Source organism: Eretmochelys imbricata, chromosome 3 (assembly GCF_965152235.1).
Source record: "Eretmochelys imbricata isolate rEreImb1 chromosome 3, rEreImb1.hap1, whole genome shotgun sequence".
In the NCBI taxonomy this organism is placed as follows: domain Eukaryota; kingdom Metazoa; phylum Chordata; order Testudines; family Cheloniidae; genus Eretmochelys; species Eretmochelys imbricata.
The window spans coordinates 174,245,716-174,263,197 of NC_135574.1; the positions used below are offsets into that span (position 1 = coordinate 174,245,716).

Consider the following 17,482-nt stretch of genomic DNA (forward strand, 5'->3'; position numbering starts at 1 on the left):
GTAATTGGAAGTTTAACACAAGAGCCATTTGCTCCAGCTGAGTTTGAGTCGGATGGAAGACTAAACACAGACTCTGTGATCCAAAGCCATGTAATTACTGGAATAGGAAAGTATTCAACCCACCTTAATAGTATTTCTGAGCAGATGTTAATATCTACTCCTACAAAGCTGACACACTCCTCAACCACACTGTCCAAAGTTGCTTTGAGCAAAGTCTGTGAGACGTCATGCTGAGAGACAAAAATACAGATATAGGGTTACTGAAATATTGGAACATGCATAAACGAGATAAATGAGAACTGCAGACAATGGCAATTTAATAAAACATTTGCTAGTATACTGTCAACATAAGAAACAACAATACAGGGACCTCTAATTTAATACCACTTTTTCTATTGTAGAGTTACCTTAGCCCATTGATTTTTATTAACATTCCTCAATAGCTCTTTGCAAGAACTCTATTGTGTGCCAAATTCCTAGAATATGCAGTATATTCTATTCCCTGTCATATTAAACCATTTTTTTACTGCACTGTTTTCCTGTCTTATTTAAAATCAAAATTTAATGAAACACACACACAAAACAGTTAAAAAATAGAATTAACATTGTATTTTATCATATATACCTATAAATATAGCTTTGGTTAGTCTGACAGTTACCCCCTTACTCTAAAATCTGATTTAAAAATTGTTATTAAAAATACAGGTAGGACAAAATTTTCAAATTAATATCTCTGGATAATAATTGGACATATCTGCACACAAGAATGCCACATTTGTGCACACTGCAGTGGGGTAAGTATATAGTAAGTGCCTGTCAAATTTTCCTTTTTTGACAGCTAATCTTCATGTTGTTATAGAACAGCTTACTATTCATTACCCTATAAGAGTAAACCAGATATTACATTAGGTCTGAAAACACAAAGGCTAAATTTCAACCCTGCATCAATAAAATATGTCTAACTGTAAATGGCTATATTCAGAAGATTAGCAGATCCTTCACTACAGTAGCACTACTGAAAATTCCTCTAGCTTTTCATTTGTTTGCATATTTTTTCTTTGTTTTAATTAGTCATGCTTTTTAAAGATAAAAAGTTATGAAACTCTAGATACTGAAGTTTTACTTCAATCCACAACAATGTGAACTTCTCCATGAGCCCACCAATCCTTAGAAGTTTGACCTGAAGGGAGAATCCTTTCTAAATGTACGAGCTAATTTAATCACAATGTTGCCTTTGCTCTAGGGTTCTTATAAGTCACTCATATAAATCTGAATTGATCTGTAGTGGTTTTGTGATGCATTTATTTAGGACATCATCTTGGATTCAAGCCAAGATCCCAGATATTTTGTCCAGTACTATATTTTATCTTCCAAGCCATTCAGCTCTTTTAAAGTTATTATAATTAAATATGACATGCCACCAGCATCAGGCTCCATCTAGTCATATTTGTCATTCATTAAATAATAGTTAATATCATAACCAAACCCTGTCCCAATGTCGCCCTCCTTATTAGAGCTAATCATATTGTAATGTACACTGATCGCCACAAATGTATTAATAAACTAACATGATATAAGCAGATCAAAGGAACACTCATATGACAGACGCCTACACACTCTCTCCTCCAGAGCCCAGCCATGGAGTGCTCCCTGAGCCCAGACACCTGCATACCCTCCCTCACAGAGTCCACGGATCCAGAGGGAGAAAGAGTCGGATAGTGGTTCTTGGGCTTGTACAGAGTTTCCTGCATGCCAACTCCTTCCTTCAGGGCGTGCCAGGAACTGCGGCTGTCCAGAACCCTTCAGTTCCCCCTCCCCATCGGCAGTGTCCTGTATTTGTGAGCTGGGATCTGCTGGGTCCAGTAGCTTCTAGTGGTGACCAGCAGCTCTGTAGCACCAATTCTGCAGGAAAAAGGAAATTCTGCACAGAACGTTAATGGCAAAGAATCCCCTGGGGAGTAATTTGTAGAGCTGCATATACAGAAGTAGCCCCAAACAACAGGGAATGTAACCACCCACATTTGGCCTAATCTTTCTGAGAGGCTGTATGTCTGTGTGGATGAAACTTGATTTGGCCACAGTGTCCTGGTTTCGATCTCCAGCTCTGCTAGAAGTATTACATGACATTTCAGACACAGTACTCAGTTACACCATCGGTAACACAGGGGGATGGAATCTGAAGCCTTGATCAATAGCAAGGATTGTAAAGTGCACAGAATTACCTCCACCAATAGAAGAGGTGAAACTTGAACTCATGGTCTTCTGGCTTCAAAGGGGAACTTTGGTGCCTGTTGTAGCTTGTTTGTTAAATGGAGAACAAATTTAGCGAGTGAGAGCAAACATTAAAAAATTCTGTGAAGTGTTTTATTTGATTTCTTTTTCCAGGAACAATTGCCAATGACTAAAAATTCATAGGCCTCTCAAAGTGTGCTTTGCATTTATCACTTTTTAAAAAACAAGTCGGTGTGTTTCAGCTTCGTATTAGAATTTAAGAATTAAGGGCTGTCAAAGGCAAAATCCACTGCAACCTTCACTATGGAACCACTATTAGTTCCTCGATAATGCTTACCATCACCCATACCACATTACCTTTATACCCAAGGTTGTATGTTTGACTTGTGGCTGAGATCCATATTTTAAAATATGTTGGTGAGCAAAGTGAGAGAGGAAAGAAATGAGAAACCCCTTTAAAGGTGTCAGGACATATTTCTCTTGCAGAAGGCCCAATAATTTTATTTGTAAGCATGCCTCAGCTTTGTCCGCTAACTGTGTACAGCTTAACACCTACTTAAATAGCTCTACAACTACCAATAAAAAGAAAAAGACACGCACTAGCTCCTCTTTAATACCTCAATATACTACAGATGAACCACTTAGAATGGGTATCTACAGCATACATGGGAGTGAACGGATGCATAGAAAGTGAGTGTGAATGTGATGGATATAGATAAGCAAATTGTAGGGCTGCCCCTCTTCTACGGACAGCATGACTAAAACCTTAGTTATAGGTAAGGCTACGTTTTAGTCATGGGTATTTTTAGTAAAAATCATGGACAGGTCACGGGCAGTAAACAAAAATTCACAACTTGTCCAATATACCCCTGACTAAATCTTGCAGGGGGAGATGGCCCGGAGGTGCTGCAGATGCCCTGGGGGGAGGGGCGGCGCAGGTGCTCTGGGGGGAGCAGCTCAAGGCCTCCGCTGGTGCAAGGGGGGGGTGGCGGCGGCGCACGGCCCAGAACCCCTGCTGCTGCTGGTGTGGGGGAGGGTTTTTTTTTTTGACAGGGCTGGCAGACTCCCTACCTGGCTCCACGCTATTCCCCGGAAATGTAGACATGTCCCTCCCTCAGCTCCTAGGCAGAGGCGCATACAGACAGCTTTGCACACTTCCTCTGCCCAGAGCAATGGCTCCACAGCTCCCATTGGCTGTCTGATGGTGCCTCCGCCTAGGAGCTGAGGGAGAGACAAGTTGCTGCTTCTTGGGCGCTCCCCAAGTGCTGCCCAGACCCCTCACCCACTCCCGTGCCCCAACCCTGAGCCCCCTCCCACACCCAAACTCCCACTGCTGCTGGGGGGGAGGGGCGAGTGGTGGCTTGAGACTGCCCCAGCAGTGGCCGGTGTGGCTGGCCCGGGGGCTGCCTGAGCTGCTCAGGCAGCCCCTGGGCCAGCCACACCAGCCGCTGCAGAAGTCACGGAATCAGTGACAAACTTGCAGCTTAGTTACAGGCCATCCTTAACTCGGAGAAAATCAGGCTTGTGGAAGGTGGCCAGTTGTGAACTGCAGCAAACTCTTCTGGAGACACAGCCTCTGACTGGCATTGCTTCCTCCAACGGCATTGGAAAGTCTTCTCACCCACACTGTGAGACATATTTTGAATGCAATAGAAGAGATGTCAATTTATGTTTCTAACAAAGTGACTAATTTTAAAAAATTAGTTGGGCTGTCAAGCGATTAAAAAAATTAACTGCAATTAATCGCGCTGTTAATAATAGAATACCATTTATTTAAATATTTTTAGATGTTTTCTATATTTTCACATATATTGATTTCAATTACAACACAGAATACAAACTGTATACTGCTCACTTTATATTTATTTTTAATACAAGTATTCGCACTGTAAAAAACAAAAGAAATAGTATTTTTCAATTCACCTCATACAAGTACTGTCGTGTAATCTCTTTATCATGAAAATTGAACTTACAAATGTAGAATTATGTACAAAAAAACCTGCATTAAAAAAATGTAAAATTTAGAGCCTACAAGTCCACTCAAAGTGAGAACAGGTGTTCTCATGGCACTGTTGTAACCGGCATCGCAAGATATTTATGTGCCAGATGCGCTAAAGATTTTTATATCCCTTCATGTGTCAACCACCATTCCAGGGGACATGCGTCCATGCTGATTATAGGCAGATGAGTGGTGCGAAGGAGACATCGTCATCACCAGCATGCCCCACCCTCTCCGATAAGGCCACTGCGCTGGCCATGCTGCAAAGCCGGCACCATAGACATTGACGTGGCCTCAGTTGCCCATTTGCACCGGTGGGGTCTTGGCGAGGGACTGAACTGCCCTTCTAGGCTGGAGGAATCCTCTTCTGGTGACCATGGCAGGGTCGTTGATACCTGTCTGCCTGCTGATCGTAGCCACCGGAGACTGGTGTTTGGAGTGGGAGGATCAGCATTGCGGGCAGAGACCTCTGCTCTTTTGGCACCAGGGGAGCTTGGGAAGGCATTGGTGCCACCAGAAGTTTGGGTCTCCTGCCGCTCCCGGGAGATAGTTGTGGATCCTTTAAGCAGCTAAGGGCCCTGATCGGGGAGGCACGTCCACGTGGCTCTGGAGTGGCAGGGTGGCCCAAAGTGAGTCCTTTGCCCGATGCCTCATGGCCTTCCTTGCCCAGTGCCAGGGAGCTGCGTTTCTTCATTTTCTTTCTGGGCACCATTGCCAGGGGTGCACTGCACACCGAGGCTGAGGTACACTGGACCCTCGCTAGAATGCGGGGTTTGGGATCCATGAGCGGTACTGCGTTATAGCAGGGGCCGCGTTACCATGGGTCCCAATTTAAATATTTAAATTTGGGATCCATCTTCGCAACCGCGCTATATGTGAATCCGCGCTCTAGCAAGGGTCTGCTGTACTAGACTAGTCTTGGTGGGAAGGCTCGGAAGCCGGACGAAGGGTAGCCTCCATGAGGCGAGCTGGAAACAAATATCCCACTCTTTCTGAGTCCTGGGTCGAAAATTTTTACAAATACGACACTTGTCCTTCACATGTGATTCTCCCAAGTACTTCAGGCAGCTGCGGTGTGGGGAGGGTCACTAACAGGAATAGGCCTGTTACAGTCCGTGCAGGGCTTAAACCCCGGAGACAGGAGCACGCCCTGCCTGGGGCAAAGTCCCCGCTGGGACTCTAACTTCTAACTCGTAACTACACTTAACTACTTAACAGTAACTACTATAAACTATTTACAAGGCCCTAAGGCTTGAAATCAGAAGAGAAGATACCAATAGCCCTTGCTATTCAAGGAAAGGCGCTCTGACTAACCACCATGGGATGTAAGAAGGAACTGAGAGGATGTAGGGCTGGCAGCACCTGATATACTGACACAGGACTGTGGCACTCAAGGGGGCGCCAGAGCTGGCCCTACAGATACTGTTAAGGCAAAAATCTCCAATGACCACGTACGTGGGCGTGAACACACTGAGAATGGAATTGACATGAGCAAGCATTAGAAGAAGAACAGCATAAGTGAGGAGGGCAACACCTCCAATCTATGTGCATATGATTAAATGTATCAGATTTTTAATCTCATTTTATGGAGAGTGGTATCACTGTTTTCAAACTATGCTTCACCTGTTTATTGTCAAAATTTGAGTCACACCACACTTTGTTTGACAACTACCTCCCCACCCAGACAGCAAACCCATACATCACCTGACTCCCCAGTCCATCCTCCTAAATGAACACTCCTCACCTGATTCATACACAATGCTAACTCTGCCAATATCTCACAGGCATTACCACCACCCTCTGGGAGCCCTTCCCATCCCAACACTACACAAAGGCCTTCCATGTCACAACCCATGCCTGGTGCTTTCCCCCCATGCACTGACCTCCCTTAACACCACACATTGGTCCTCATGCTCAAAGCATCTTAAAGATATCAGAAAGATAAGTTGCCCTGTGGGGTGGGGGTGGAGTACGCAAACAGCAGGGCAGCCTTCATCTCCTGTGACAGGGGCTGAGGCTACGACCTGGGTGCTCCTTTACACAGTCAGGCAGGTGAGGGGAGAAGGATGTGTATGCTCGGTGTTCAACTTCACATACACATACTCTGAAAATGGGGGCAGCCAGGCACCTGGCACTGCTCTTCACTTCCAAATGCTCCATGCCCACCCTCAGCCAGGTCAACGGGGACTGCACCCACTTCCTCTCTTCTGCAATACAGAACCCTGAGGCAGCAAGGTCAGCAGAGCCTCTGCACTAGGAGCTCAGCCTGAGGGACTTAGCACTACAGGAGTGCTCCTCCCAGCCGTGCTTAATGGGTCTGAGCGTGCTCTCTGGTTCAATTTCAAATACCAGCCTGGGAACATTTACCACCTAAATAAACCACTTCAGGTTCAAGTTGAATGGATTTTGAAAACCCATTATTAAAATTTGGATTTTTAAATTGACAGTGTCTCTTTAAACTCACAATAACAAGGCCTGATGAAGTTACTGAGCAACTACAGCATAGGTTAGATAGGGTTAGGAAAGAGTTATATTTTCTCTTGCAGCTTTCAGAGTTAGAGTCATATATTTAAAGCCAGAAAGGACCATTCTGATCATCTAGTCTGACCTCTTGTACATCACAAGCCAATTAACCTCCCTTTAATGAAGAAAGGATTATTGTCCGTTTCACAGATGGGAAACCAAGACTCACAGAGATAAAGCGAGATCCCCACGGTCACACAGGTGGTATGTCTACCCTGCATTCGGGAGGTGTGACTGCAGCACGTGTAGACATACCTGCTCGAGTGACAACAGCAGTGAAACTGTGGAAACACAGGCGGCTGCATGCACTAGTGCTGCCTGTCTAGGATCCTGGTTCCATACTCGAGTGGCTTCACTATCATTGTTCAGGTACAACCTGCATGTGCTGCAATCACACCTCTCAAATGCTACGTAAAGATACTCAAGGAATCAGTGACAGAATGGGGAATGGAATCCAGATCTCCTGTTCCCAGCCCAATTCCTTAAACACAAGGCCAGCATGCTTCTCGGAACAGTGCTAGAAAGTGTTACCTGCTGATTTTGTTGCAGGACTACTTTTTAAACAGAAGGTATCTCATAACATATTACTCTGTGTTATCACAAATACCATGAGTTGCAATGCGATGTCTGGTATTTATATTCTAGGATACAGTCAGTGAACCAGGAAGTACTGACGTATAAAATTTGATTATCTGATGACAAGTTGAAACTGATATGGTAAAAATAAAAATCATACAAACTGTAATTAACATCAAAGGAAGTTCTAGTACTAAAATTACACTTTCAATCTAGAGTTTTATAACCAACAGCTCATAAATTTAGTTTACATTTATGTCTCACTTTGAAGTGTGGTTCTACTCTGAAAAAGGACTACAGATTTCAGGGTTCCAGTTATTGTCTCTTGATTAGTTCCATGTCAAATTTGCTAAGTTTAAAAATATTTCTGTACTCAAACAGCCACCCTGAAAATTCATCTTAGGATCTGAAAGTCAACATGGCTTTTTTTGTTTTGTTTTGTTTTCCTGCATCACAATGATTAGGAGAGGGCAATGTACTTTGTTTAACTTAAAAAAATAAAAAGCAAAAAAACCCAACCCCTAAATCACAAAACAACAAAGAACTAATTAATAAGATGTGTATCACCCACTGATCATTTTGCTTTAGTATTATTACATCCTATCATCCTTTGTCTGTCCTTCTGTTTTTAGATGGTGTGATCTATAGGACAGTGATTGTGTCTTTCTCTGTGTTTGGAAACCCCCAAGTACACTGTTGGGATTAACACAGTGTAAATAATAAATCACAGCAATAAAGATTCTGCAATCCAGATTCTACTATAGCATTGCTAACACATGAGTAAGTGAAGACAAAACATGACACTTCCACTGGAATTTAGTAAACAATTCTGAGGTACAGGATAGGAGAGAATCTAGCTCGAACTCTCTCAACTCTATTGTTTCCGTAGGGTTAAGAGGAATAGAGACTAGTAAAACCTTATTTCTGTGACTAAAGTCACAAAAATGTGGTGTTAAAGGTATGACTGAACATACACAGTGTAGTCTGCTGAATAAGAAGGTTCCCTTTGTATTTATTCACTATTTAAATTAGATCTGGACTTGAAATATAGCCCAATGGCAACCTAAAGACAAATTACACAGTTTTAAATTCCAGTTAGCCAGATCCTCAGCTTGTTTAAACTGTTGCAACTCCACTGAAGTCAATTTACACGAGCTGAGGATCTGGACAAACATGTTTGCTAACTTTACTTGACTAAACGCATTAAACAATAGGTTCACAATCACGTGCCAAAAAACCTCCTCTACTGGAGCCTGGGTGAGGAAATGAACTACCGCTCTAAGCCTAAGACCAAACAGCAAATAGGTCACAACTAAAAACGAATTTGGTAACCTCATCCAAGTCCATTGCAAAACCTTTATTTGGGAACAATTCAGGACAACCATGGATCTGTTGAAGAGAGGTTCAAACAGAGTCTAAAAACTGTACTGTGACACACAAATGTGCAGTAAAGATTTTAAAAATGAACACTGACATTTTACATAATATGCACACTAGTAGAAATCAATTGACCTACCCAGGCATTCCTATTATTTTACAGTGCCCCAGAGTCTAGCTAGGCCCCTCAGAATACAGTTAAAAAGAAATTATCCCTACCCTGAGGAGCTTACAAACTAAATGCAGACATGACCTAATGAGGTGATTAACACGGTCGTAGAGAGGGGCTGGACGAGGGTTCTCAATATTGTGTAGTGAGGTTTTTGGGCTCTGGACCCAGGCCTGGAATAGCAATGGTACAACCAGATCAACATTAACCCTGAATAAGTAGAGCTGTGTGTAGAGAGGAAATCTGTTTTGTTTTCTGAACAACTTAAACATCAGTTATCCTTTGATTCTAAAGTAAAGCTCCAGCAAGCTAAAAAGTGAGTGGAAATCCTTTGTTTCTTTCTTCAGGTATGTAATGAAACATTCCTAGCACCTCGTAAAACATTGTTACCTTGCTACCTGTCATTCAAATATGTGTTTATGAAATTTAATATTGCCAAGTCAGACTGGCCAATTTGCCTCATGAAAAATAGCACTTTTTGAATTAAGAAAAAAGATACAGCCTAGCACTACTGAATAACTCTGAGTAGCATTTATTTTAAGTGTGTGTTGTTTTTTCCTCTGAAAATTGGGGGAGGCAGCACATCCTAAAATAAAATTAAAACTTTTTCATTGCACTGTCTAAAATTAAATACACCTTAATTTCTGAAAAATCAGCTTCGGTATTAAAAAAAAAAAGGGGGGGGGGCAGATTCTAAACTACTCTGATGACCGGTATGCAACCGGCTGCAATTCAAATGTGTGAGATATGAAACCAAGAAAAGTAAGGTTTATAATCAAAATATCAAGTCTTAAGTATGGCAGGACTAATGGAATACACAATACTTTAACAACTAGCTCCCTTTCATGTGCAGATTTTGTTTAAAAAAATACATTTTATACCTCAGGTAGAAGTGCTTGAAAGTTCAGGTTGGACGTTTTAATCTCTTGCGTCCCTTTGGAAAATCCCTTTCAATTAGATTCTAAGAACACAAGCTTATCCCTCTGATGTTTGATAAAAGAGCCTAACTTCAAGTCTTTCTTTTGAAGATTTTTTTGTGGTTTTTCTAAATGGAGATATTTTGTTATGCTATGTATTTAACTCTGACTCATTTCTTGTCTTTTAAAATCAAGATTCTATTTATTTTTAATAGCAACATATTACTGAAATACACCAGAGCAGTGGATCTAAACCCAGGGGTACATGTAACCGAGGGGGTATGCAGAGGTCTCTCAGTGGGTATACCAACTCATCTAGATATTTGTCTAGTTTTACAACAGGCCACACAAAATGCACTAGCAAAGTCAGTACGAACTAAAATTTCATACAATAACTTGTTTATACTGCTCTATATACGGTACACTGAAATGTAACTACAATATTTATATTTCCGTTGATATTATAATTGTATGGTAAAAATGAAAAAGTAAGCAATGTTTCAGTAGCAGTGTTCTGTGACACTTTTGTATTTTTATGTCCGATATTGTAAGCAAGTAGTTTTTAAGTAAGGTGAAACTTGGGGTATGCAAGACAAATCAGACTCCTAAAAGGGGTACAGTAGTCTGGAAAGGTTGAGAGCCACTGCCCCAGAAGGAGAAATGGATTTCTGTTTTCTTCAATCAAAAAATTTGACCAAACAAAACTAAAATGCACCAGTCTTCATTTAAAGAAACAACATTTGACCCTGCAGATACTTAGCAGTTATCTCTGTGTGTGTTGAATTCATCTTACTCATAATAAGTATGTCCCAACAGGAGCAATAGCACTGCTGACTTGTTACACGATTTAAATCCCATTATTTATAAATCTGATATCCAAAGCTACGACCTCTGCCTTGATGCAATTAAACTAGCAGTAACTACAATATATCCCAAAGCAAATATAGAACAAATATCAATATTCTCCAATGCATACTATGAGGCCACATCAGGGGCACAATCTGATTTTGATTTAAATCAATAGCAGAATTCCCATTGACTTCTATGGGAGGAGAATCAAGAGAGAGATTTGTGTCTTCCATGACGATGATTCTGACTGCCAGGTAGGAGGCTGGGATTTCATTTCCAATAGTACTCTTTCTTTGTGTCATTAACATGGCATGCAATTAACCCTGGCAGGGAATGCCTTGTAACATCAGAGGGAGATTAAACCAGGAACCTTGGGATCTGATTGGCTCCAAAACAGCAAGTCCGGTCAGGGAATTGCCCTCCAGAACTTTGCTGAAGGAGGGTGTAGTGAGGCGGGGTCATCTCCCAAGGACCCAGAGTGGGAGGGCCCCCGGTCTAAGCCCTGGTGGCCAGAACCAGGGCCTAGTTGCCCCTCCCTCAGGAAGTGGGTGGGAGGGGCAGGAAGTATAAAAGGCAGCCCAGAAAGCTCAGTAGGGAGGCAGCCACCGGAGAGACCAGACACCCCCTGTGGCCTCCCGATCTGGGAAGCGTCAGAGGGTGCCTAGGGAGCAGAGGACTGGCCTGGACCACCAGCTGACTCAGACCTGGAGGAAGCAAACAACTGGCCCGGAGCGCCATCGGACCTGACCCTGGGGGGAGAAGACGACTGGCCCGGACCACTGATGGACCAGACCCCCAAAGACTTGCTTGCAGTCCCGGAAGCCACCATCAACCTGGACCCCTCCTCACAGCAACACGTATACCAAGAAGGGTAGTGTGGAAGTAGCCCGGGGTAGCAGACCCCTGTCTGGCCGCAACACTGACAGAGGGTGAGTCAACGTGTTGCGGTGTGGATCCCCGCTGACCCAGTGACAAACTGCTTTGTCACTGCTAGGGCCGGAAGCCCAAGCCTCAGACTCTTTGTTGCCCTGCCTTGATCCAGGGCCTGGACTAATTGATTGTTTATTTACCACTCAGCCTGCACACAGGCCTGAGCCTCAGACTCTTTGCTGCCCTGCCTTGATCCAAGGCCTGGGGCCAATTGACTGTTTGTTTCCTGCCCAGCCTGAGCACAGGCCTGAGCCCCAGCTGCAAACGGAGACCGCTTCGTTCCCCATGGCGGCCAACATATCAGTGACATAGTGAGGCGGGGTGGCCTCCTGAGGACCCGGAGTGGGAGGGCCCCCACACTGAGTCACTACAGCCAACAAGGAAGATTATGTTCTGAGAAAGGACGGGATAAAAAATTGCTTTGGAGGAATGTAGGTGGAAGATCACAAAGGCCAGATGAGCCTAGTGATACTTTACTGCTCAATTTAGTCTCAGAATATGATCCACTGTGGAAGATTAAGGAGCAGCAGTTGTGTGTTTTCAAGGGAAGAGTTCCACCTAGACCCGTCATAAGCATGATGAGCCCTTGGCAGGGGTGGGAAGTTTAGTGCATGTTTGGAAAAGCAAGAGGAAAATATGAGATCCTCAGAGCTCCACTAAAGATGGGGTAGAATTTCCCTCATCCACCTCTAATAAATTAGGCAATGTAATATAACAAAATTATCATTCCTAATGAAAAAGAAAATGCTACACACAACAACTTAAGGAAACTTTACAAAAAGTGTCAGTTTTGTACTGTTGCTGCATATTTGTTAGGTCCTACACTAATGAGATTTCTAAATACAGGCAGCTACTCATGCTAACTGGTTTTCTCTAGGTCACTATTCAAAAATATTTTGTAATTTATTGTACCATAGACTATCAAAATACTGCTCTAGTCATGTCAATATTAAACGCAATTATACATCAATACTTCCATTACAAAGCTCATATGCCAAACAATCACAGTCCCGATGTTTTCCTCCAAACCAGCTGTTAATCACGATAGTGGTTATTTGATTAAATCAGAAGAAAAATTAATGTTATGTAATGTGAATACAGCTTCAGAAGCCATTGGAGAGGGCAGATTTTAGATGAGTTTCTTCTTTAGCACAAAAATGTTCATATTGCCCATGCTTAAACATAGTTTCTACTTACGGTTCATAGCTCACTGTATTGGTTTCATTTGGGTCCCCCCTTTGTTTTATCAGCCACTCATCCCCCTCACTCCCCCTTCACCTCCTATAGCTAAAGGCCAAAACAGGGTTAGGAATTAAAAGAAATGCAAGAATGTTTTCCACAGAAAATACAGCCAATTCAAAATAAAGAGAGCTTCTTTTCTCTGCTTGCTAGAAAGCATCCACTTCATTTTGATTGGCACATGGCAACTCAAAAAAGTTATCCAAGGTAGTGTGTTGAATGACCCATGAAAGACTGAAAGCTAACAGAAAACCAGGAAACATTAGAAAAAACAGAATAGTGTGCTCAGTACCACTGTTTCTCAGATTCTCCAAACACAGCACATAAGAACTCATTGTGTCATTTACATCTTTGATAACTGGAACTAATTTCAGCACCATTCATTGTACATGTGAGTAAGTTATATTTAACCAAAAGCATAAATAATTAATCTGTAAAAGAAACTTCAGCACTGGAAAAGGAAATGTATACCTTTTCTTTTTAAGATTTGCTGTGCACTGAAATAAAAGCTGTGTAGATTATGTAGTTTAGATCACCAGTGAAGATGAATATGATGTTTTAACTCAAGTCTCACTACTTCTCAAAACCAGCAGACAGTTGGGAACAATATATCACAACGGGCAGTATCTGATCCATGTAGGTGCAGAATCCAGATAGCAAGAGTGCTGTAGGAAATGAGAATCAATATGCATTGGCAGAACTGCATAGAGGAGAACACAGTGCCTGCTTATTGCTTGATAGCTGAGCACTCTTTTTTTAACATTTTTAACAAAAAGGATCTCATTAGTTAGACAGGAAAAAAAAGCTATGATATCACAGCCATTCCCTGATAAGTGCTGAATATAAACTTGTGATCTGTGGCATCACAACATATCCCTTATTTCTACTGAAGACATGGGAAATTACTAAATGAAAATTCATATCCAGTAATGGATTGCTAAAGAGAAGGCAGCTCAGTGATGTTCTACCTCAACTCATTCATACTAATAGTAGACACCGATTCTGTCTTTCAAACAGTTTCCTGCAGAGATTCAAATAAAAACATATGTTTAAATTCTTTACACATTCCAAAATAGAAAAACACACATTTCCCTTGTATAACAAGACACTCATTCTGCTCTTACTTTGTGTACAATGTATGTTTAAGGTGTCCTCTAGTGGATACAGGTGAACAAAGAGGCAGAGAAAAAAGATGCAGATACCTAAATTATCATAAATGCATAATTCCTGATTTATTTTAGCTTAATGAAAATATTTAAATACTATATGTATAAACATAATATTCATACCGACACATATTAGCGCATCAGTCATTCTAGAATAAATGTCTGTTTCCACTGTAAACCCCTATTTTCAGGGATTCATAATTTAGCTATAAAAAAATTAACTTTACACAAACTTGAGACATATCGTATAGACAAATTTTTTCCTCCCCCATGAAGTTCAGAAAATTATCTAGTTGGAAAATGAGATATATAAACATGAAAATAAGAAAAAACTAGAAACTATCATTTTAAAAACAGATTTATGCTATAAATTTTAAATTCTGAAGACACTCAACTCAGAATGTAGTTATGCTGCCTTTGTAGCTTCTGTTTTTATTAAACTATCTGTGAATAAAGAAAAGGAGGACTTGTGGCACCTTAGAGACTAACCAATTTATTTGAGCATAAGCTTTCGTGAGCTACAGCTCACAGTCCTGATACTTCATTGTCTTGTAGCTTGTGTTATTTAACCCTCCCGCTCCCCCTCCCATATAAAATGAGTACAGAATGCTATCACTGATTTAGAGAGGAGCAGAAAATTTTGATTTAGTAGAGCTTATACCCAGTTTACACTTTCTTTAAATAGGTGTAAATGATTGGTCGATGTGATGGGCAATGGAGAATCAAAACTTGGTTTAATTGGAATCAATGGCAAAACTCCCATTGACATCTATGGGGCCAAGATTTCACTCACAATTTTTAGCTAACAACTAACATTACTGAAGATTTTTAGGAGACTTGATGTGTGGTGGATCTAGTCAGGTGATTAGTATAGTATGTCTAACCTCGGTGTTTTAGTAAATGTTTGTTTACTGCATATATTTAATACAATAATTATTAAATATAGAAATGTTTCCTTATTACTTGATGTTCCAAATTATTATTTGGAATCTGTATTTTAGTAGCACATAGAAGCTGGAATCAGATCAGGACCACATTATATTAGGCGCTAGCAGGTGTTTTGCATTTTTGAGCAAATACATTAGATAACTGAGGAGAATTAAAACAGTAATAATAGTAGCAGGCAAAAATAAAAGCTTTGCTATGGAAGTGAAAACAAATACAGTACAAGGAAAGCCACAAAATTTAGAGTTACATCTGGAAAATAGGAGTTGGTCATCTGGCATTACACAGTTATAGCACAGTGTATCTTTATTACTGATGATTCTTATATTTTAGTGACCAATGTCAAGCATCTATGCTAGGCTAATGATGGGCACACCCTGAAGGGTTCAGAAGTTCAACTTTGGTGCTTATCCAAACCTACAAAAAATGTTTTTTCTTCCCACATGTATAGTGGGACGTACCATGAGCTCTGGGAATGTCTGTTAAAAGTACATGTAGCTACTGCAATGACAAATTTTCAGTGACCATTAGAACTGTTAATTACCCATTTTAAAAGCTGTGGGGAAGAGGCTGCCCTCCTACCAGAGAGTGGAACTGAATGGGGGAAAGGACTTATCCAAACTTGAATAAAGATTTGAGTTTTGGTTTTCATTTTGCAGGAAATGGGTTACATGTCATCCTTAATCAAGATCCATATATCGGCCTAGATTTCTGTTCTTAAACAAAAATGACAACAGAACATGAAATATATTTAATCACTACATATAATTTCATAAAAGAGAAAGTTAAATGGGAAAATAAAGGGTGTCTGTACCACTTCAAGGATTGGCACATTGATAAGATTATTTTATCACTTTGTCTACAGACTATATTATTCTTGCCACGTGAAATCAGTCCTTACTAGATATGGCAAAAAATGGAAGATTTGTTTCTGATGGGTAAAATACATATTTACATTAAAGAAAATTACAGCTGAACAGAAATGGGACCTGAGGAGAATGAGTGGAGCTGAGAAATGGGGATCATCTGATTTACTGTGGGTTTCATAATTTTTGCATTGTTTTATACGTAATATAAAATACAGCATATTTTTTAATTTGTTACAAATCTTCATTGGGGAGAAATTCATAACTGTGCAAAGGTCCAGCATGTAGAGAATTTACTGATGACAACACAGATCTTCAGCACCCTCTTACAGTCAGCCAACGAAACAGCAATAATGGTGGCTTCACATGAGCTTGAGCATTTTTTTTCCTTCCCCAGCTAGAGGGAAAATGCCAGAAATCAGCTGTGTGTGCATTTTGTTGGCATTTTGTTTTGCTTTTAAGGGGTGGTGATCTGGGAACACTGATAGGAAATAGCAGCCCTAAACAAAAGAAGTGGCATTGTTGACACTTGGGCGCCTGGGGTCCCCACTACCACAAAAACATAACTTGTTAAAAAAAAATTTCAACTTATATCATAGAATAGTAATCGTAGTAATCACTATTTGACCAAAAGCATTTAGTGTACAGCTTAAAAACTGTACTTAGGTGTTTTAACAACAGTATGTTCAAATTGCGTATCACAGAGTGTAACACTAACATCCTCTATCTTTGGGCACATTTCTCGGCTAGGTAAGAGACTCTTCTTAATGCACCCTTCTTATTCAGATAGACACAAATATAACGCTTTCAAAAGATCAGGACTCGTTACATCTCTAAGGAAAGACCACCTAAGCTTTCTTCATTTTTACTATTATAGACAATATCGTGTCATAACAGACACAGATCAGAATTGAAAGAAAACTGCTGACACTCATCAGTCAAGTTCCAGCTTGCTAGTTTTCAAACACAGAAAACTTCTCAGGAAGTTTAAATACCATACTTGCAATTTCAGTGAATTTAAAATGGTCATTCGATAATGCTTTACATTTTACATGTTTTAAAATGGCTGTGCATGTGTTGGGTGGTTTAAGCCAAATCATGCATTTTAATGTTTTAATACTTATTTTGAAATGCTTAAGAAAATGAAACAGAAATGGGGAGAGGCCTATGCTAAACAGATCACTTAAAATAAATTCCTTATGTGCCATTTGGGGTATTAATATTTTAAGCATTAATAACCCAAATGGCACATAAGAAATTTACTTTAAGTAATCTATTTATTATAGAGCTCTCCCCATTTCAGTTTCATTTTCTTTTCTTGTTTTAATTATTCATTCAAAAATGTGCTAAGCAAGGCAATCTGAAAATAAAAACATTGTAGATGGTAGGTTAGAACGTGGATAATAATTAGCATTAGAGATCAAAAGAGCTTAATATTGAGCCATTGTTACCAGTTTCAAAAAATGTGCATGTGACTTTTTAAATCATGGAATAGCGTGTCATATAATTAACACTATAATTTGTGCCTCCTTTTCATTAACAAAGAGCAAATGCTGTATTGATTCTCTGTGCTTGTTGGGTCGTCTTGGGCCTACAGACCATTTTAGTAAAGACAAGTTGTAAACAGAGTTGTGAGGTTTCAGCGGGATTACAAATATATACAGATCAAGGTTTTTCATTTATTACTGAGTGGA

At 40.6% G+C, this 17,482-nt stretch overlaps 1 protein-coding gene across 6 annotated transcripts in view; it reads right to left on the bottom strand.

The window, feature by feature from the left end:
- Positions 1 to 17,482, bottom strand: part of SRBD1 (S1 RNA binding domain 1) — a 229,834-nt gene that overhangs the window by 31,812 nt on the left and 180,540 nt on the right. For all 6 annotated transcript variants that reach the window (XM_077813865.1, XM_077813859.1, XM_077813861.1 and 3 more), the window contains one exon: positions 124 to 230. In XM_077813865.1, the coding sequence (XP_077669991.1) occupies positions 124 to 230 (107 nt within the window). The remainder of the gene's footprint in view (positions 1 to 123; positions 231 to 17,482) is intronic.